General features: G+C 43.6%; 1 protein-coding gene across 1 annotated transcript in view; it reads right to left on the bottom strand.

Annotated features, from left to right (window-relative positions):
• Positions 1 to 2,272: 2,272 nt before the first annotated feature.
• LOC114071174 (transcription factor COE2-like) overlaps positions 2,273 to 4,824 on the bottom strand; it is an 11,036-nt gene continuing 8,484 nt past the window's right edge. The window contains exon 6 of the mRNA XM_027908909.1: positions 2,273 to 2,345. Coding sequence (XP_027764710.1) covers positions 2,273 to 2,345 — 73 coding nt within the window. The remainder of the gene's footprint in view (positions 2,346 to 4,824) is intronic.

The raw sequence follows: 4,824 nt of genomic DNA, 5'->3' as shown, positions 1-4,824 counted from the left end.
TTACATTTCTGAAGTCTCTTAAACCTCCCAGTTCCAGTGCTTTCAGTCCTGGGCTCCAGGGGAGCTCCGTGTGGCTGGGGTTTAATGTCTGAGCTGTGTCATCGCTGAGAAAGCAGATTCTGGTCAGATTTACCCTGCAATTCCGACTCAGAACACCACAAGAACATAAATACTCCAGTGTGCCCTACAGATCTTTGGCTGTGGGGGAAGGCACTCGCCAAACATCCCCGAAGAAGCTCCTCTTCCTACAGAAACGTCCTGGTTTCCAAGAGCGAGTGGAAAAATAACTCGCAGGGCCCTTCGGATCTAAATCCAGTCCCCAGAGCAAAGGTCGCCGCAGAAATGTTTTATTCAGCGTAAGAACTTTTTGGAATTCTTTCAAGGGGAAGGAAAAAAAAATAAAAACCAACAACAACAACAACAGGGCTGACATTTCTTTCCCACTGAACTGTTCCTTCCTTTCCAGACAGGGATCCCAAGTCCAAGGAGCTGTGTCTGCCCCCAGCAGTGAACAGGTAACCCCCACACAGCAGTCTCAGAACTGGTGATTTTACATTTACCCATCGTTTCAAACAGAGGAAAACCACCTTCGTTCCAGTTATTATTTACAGAAAACCTGTAGTTCGTTTTCAAATAAACTAAAAAAAAACAAAACAAAACAAAACAAAAAACAACACACCACGAAAGAAATAACGGACTGAAAATCTTATTTAGCGACCCACATGATCTCTGGGGGTGCAAACTGCAACTCAGAAATGCAATTCCATCAGCTACCAATCCATAAGCATAGAAGTTTTCCTTTAAAGAAGCCATATAAAGCCCCCCCTCCCCCCCAATTAAATAAAAGCAGTGCTGTTTAACTGGGGGAAGAGGGGGAAGAGAAAGAGGAATAACTGCACACAAGAAGGAGTCACTTGCTCGATGCTGCACTACAGATTAGTGGTAAAAATAGAGAAATATTCAGCTTTGAGATCGGCTTTTATTCACCACGCTGTTCACTAAGCCATGTCACCAGCAGAGAGCAGGGCAGATTTGGAGCCACTGCCTTCGTCTGTGGCCTCAGTCTGATTGAGGGACTGCCTTTAAAGCCAAATGCAGCAGCTTCATCAGGCTGTCTCCCCTCTTCACCTCACCTGCCCCGACTGAGCTGCAGATTTCACTTGCAATCAAGACACACACACACAGGGGTGAAAGGGGAGAACCAACACACAGAAATAAAGTGCCAGCCTGAACCTGGAGGTTCAGGCACATTTAGGACTTGGTGCTTCTAATCAGGGAACTGCCCCCCACGTCCCCACAAACAGCCCAGCTCCAGCTCTGGCCCCCCCAAGCACAATCTGTAAATACAGAATTAAAAGGGAAAACCATGGGGGCAAAGGGAGTGGAAGAAGAACCCCACCCCATCACAGCAGAGTTCCAAAACGATTTAGATTTACCAGGATGGAAAAAAAAATCAAGGAAACAATTGTAGATCTTTATTCAAACCAGCTTGACCCTTCTGAACGCCAAAGAAAACTCACAAGCAATACCACGACAAATAACGCTTATTAGGCTGGAGATGGAACACACCAGGCACAGACAGACATAAAAACTGAATCCACAATCAATCCACTCCAGCAGCAACTCTCCACTGGCCCCCTGCACCAGCTGCTTCAGGGAGAAGCAACTCTTTCAACAGTTACTGCAGAATAATCTGGGGGGAAACATTTCCTCCCGGCTCTTCCTTATTTACTGTTCTCCTTCTGGAGCCCCTGCTTGTTGTGCTGCTTTTTTTTTTTCAAACAGCTCTGCCTATCCTGATTTTTGCCTGTTTGAACCTCCCTGAAGCTCCACGTCTCGGGCACTTCTGAGCCAGTGACTTCCACAGGAGAGTTTTCTTACACCAAATACAACTTTTTAACGCACCAGGTCGCGATTTAGAAAAGTGTTTTTCCCCCCCCCACTGATGTCACTTGATAAACTGGCAAGACAACCTAAACCTGAGTAATATTTGAAGCAGCTGCTCTGCTTAAAATTGTTCACAATCCCCAGACTGCCAGTTTTAATCCCCTCCCCTCCTTGATGTGTTGCACCTTTTGCCTTCACCCCTTCCTTCCTGCCCACCTTTCTACAGAAATATCCTTCTTTTCTTAGGGAGCTGGATTTAAATAAAATAAACATCAGCTTTGTCAAAGGGCAGACAATGACAGGTAACCAAGCAAGAAAGGTCCTCAGAGTGGGAACAGCAATCCTGGGATGGTTTTTTTTGGGGAGGAACAGGAGGGTTCATCTCCTACCTGTCGATGATCACGGGGTCGGACGGGGTCTCGTTTCTGTTGCCACAACTTTTCTTCTCACAGCACCGACTGCAGGGGGAAAGAAAACCAAAATTAAAGACACATTGACAAGACCTTAAGATGAAGCATGTATTTATACACTTTTAATAACAATGATATTAATTAATTTTTTTAAAAAAAATTAAAAATAAAATTAAAAAAAATAATAATTTAAATAAAATACTTGAACTCACTGAAGGCAGGATAAAATATGAAAGTGGCTTTTTTCTTTATATGCCCAATATTCAACTATAAACACCTAAAACGAGCAGTTGGACCAAAAAAAAACCTCTCTCAGATGTGAAAAATTCCAAGTGCCTGCGTTTCCTCCTGCAGTTCCAGCGGGTGCCAGGAAGTTGCTGTTCCCAGGTTGGAACTGCCCAGCAAGATGAGCTGGAAGTGGCAGATCTATTTGAATAGATCAGCTCTAAGTGTTTCAACATTCCTACATTCCCTCTGCCTCAAACCTGCACTTACTCATCGATGCCAGTCCTTTTAAAATAAAAGGAGACACTAAATATTTAAAAATCCCCGGGGCAGCCCCTGGAGCTGCTGTAAATTGTCAGGGCTCCATCGACTTCAGTGCAGCTCTGGAAATTCAAACCAGCTCAGAATATCCCCCCCCCTCCTTCTCCCAACTTTATTTTAAGGGCATCTTTCATGTATTTCCCTGCTCTAATAGCTGTTTATAAAGAATGGGGTATTTTTGGACCCAAAGCCAGGATGTGAGATGTTTTCTGAAGAAGAAAATAAGAATAACCCACCCCCAAAAAAAGCAGAAAACCCTCTCAGAATAACATCAATCTGGCATGTTCCTTGGCATGTCCAGTAGAAGGAGGCATCGAAAATAACACTGGGAATAAATGCCTTGCTGGTTTATGTGTCCCTATAATAAAGCAACCAGAGGAACTCAATTTTTAAAACATTTCTGTCGTGTTTCCTTCGCTTTTTTACAGCTGAAACGGCAGTTGCTTCCCCCCTCTGCCATAAGATTAAATGGAATATCCTTTACTCGTGTAACTTTTGCAGGTGGCTGTTCAAATAATTCGGATTTAACTGCACCCCAGCAACGTTCAAGAATCCACCAGCAGTAGCTGAATCCCCTCTCAGCACCTCAACCACCCTTCCAGGGATGCTGCCATTCTTGGGAGAGGGTTTTAGGATGGATTTTGTGAGGTTGAACATGTCTGGGCTCTGCAATAAGTGCACCTTGGTTTGTTTTCATTTCCACCATTACTGCAGTTCTGAACTTTACACTCGTAATCTTTAAATGCTTTCTTTCTAAAACTGTGGCTTGCAGCTCAAGTCCTCCAAATATTCTACCAGCACCTACATTCTTATCACTTTTGGGGAGGAGATTCTTCTCAGAGTGATGAGGTTTGGTCCCTTTGACTCTAACACTTCCAGAGCCCAAATAAATAGGAAAAAAATATTTAATTAGGGAGAAGAGTCACTCGCAGTGAATGATCAGGAAACCACAGCGAGACTGAGGATGTTCCAGCCCAACATTTCAGCAGAAGAGCCTCTCAGATCTTTAAATCCCCATTTCCAGGAGTTCCACCTCAGTATCCACCCCCAACATTGCCACTGGGTTTGTTCCACAAGTGCTGCCTGGGACACAATCGACTCCTTCCAGTTCCAATCCATTCCCAAAACCCCAAACTCTGGTGGTCCAGGGTCAAACCTACACTATTCCCTTCGAGAAAATGATTGGTGTGACTTCCCCAGTATTTCCCTTCCTGCTACAGTGCTGGCCTTTTGAAGATGCTCACTTGCTTAAGATGAATAACAGACCTGAAGACTTCTCTTTTCTGCACCTCTTATTGTTATATTTTCTCTTCTAATTAGACCTACATGATCAAAATGGTGGTTTACGTTAGGAAGAGGCAACACCAGCCCTACAAACCAAAGCCAAACTTACACCCTCACACCCACCTAAAACGGCTTTATAATAAATAAATAAATAAATAAATAAATAAATAAATAAATAAATAAATAAATAAATAAATAAATAAATAAATAAATTCAGCCTCCCGACACCAAAATTAAATAATAAATAAATAAATAAATAAATAAAAAATCTGTCTCTAATTTCAAACTCAAATAAGCTCGCAGCGTGGTGGCCTTTGTTTTGTTTTCTTCTCCCCAACTCCTCCCTGCAATTGCATAACAAAAGTGTCTAAATTCACACCATCTGGCCGATAAAGACACGGGCCCCAGCGGCCGCCTGGCCCAGCTGATTAGAGCTCCCGTCTAGTCTGAGCCTTGTGGCGAAAGTCACAGCTGTGGGGCTCGCTCCCACTCAATACAACTCTGTTATTAGCCAGCTGTAGGCCTGAGACTACTTCTGTTCAAATTATAATACCTTTTAACCCTCTGAGCATTGAGGGCATAGGGGGTTGCTGGCAGCAGCATAACAACTACTCTGCTCGCAGTGGATAATTGGGAGAAAGAGAGGAAGAAGAGAGGGGGTGGAAATAAAAGTTATTCCAGCAGAGGAGAGCGTTTA

The sequence above is a fragment of the Empidonax traillii genome, unplaced genomic scaffold (genome assembly GCF_003031625.1).
Source record: "Empidonax traillii isolate 1590-97213 ecotype Southwest subspecies unplaced genomic scaffold, ASM303162v1 scaffold1875:size53321, whole genome shotgun sequence".
Taxonomy (NCBI): Eukaryota; Metazoa; Chordata; class Aves; order Passeriformes; family Tyrannidae; genus Empidonax; species Empidonax traillii.
The sequence above is the reverse complement of the archived record's forward strand: the minus strand, read 5'-3'. Positions and strand labels throughout refer to the sequence as shown.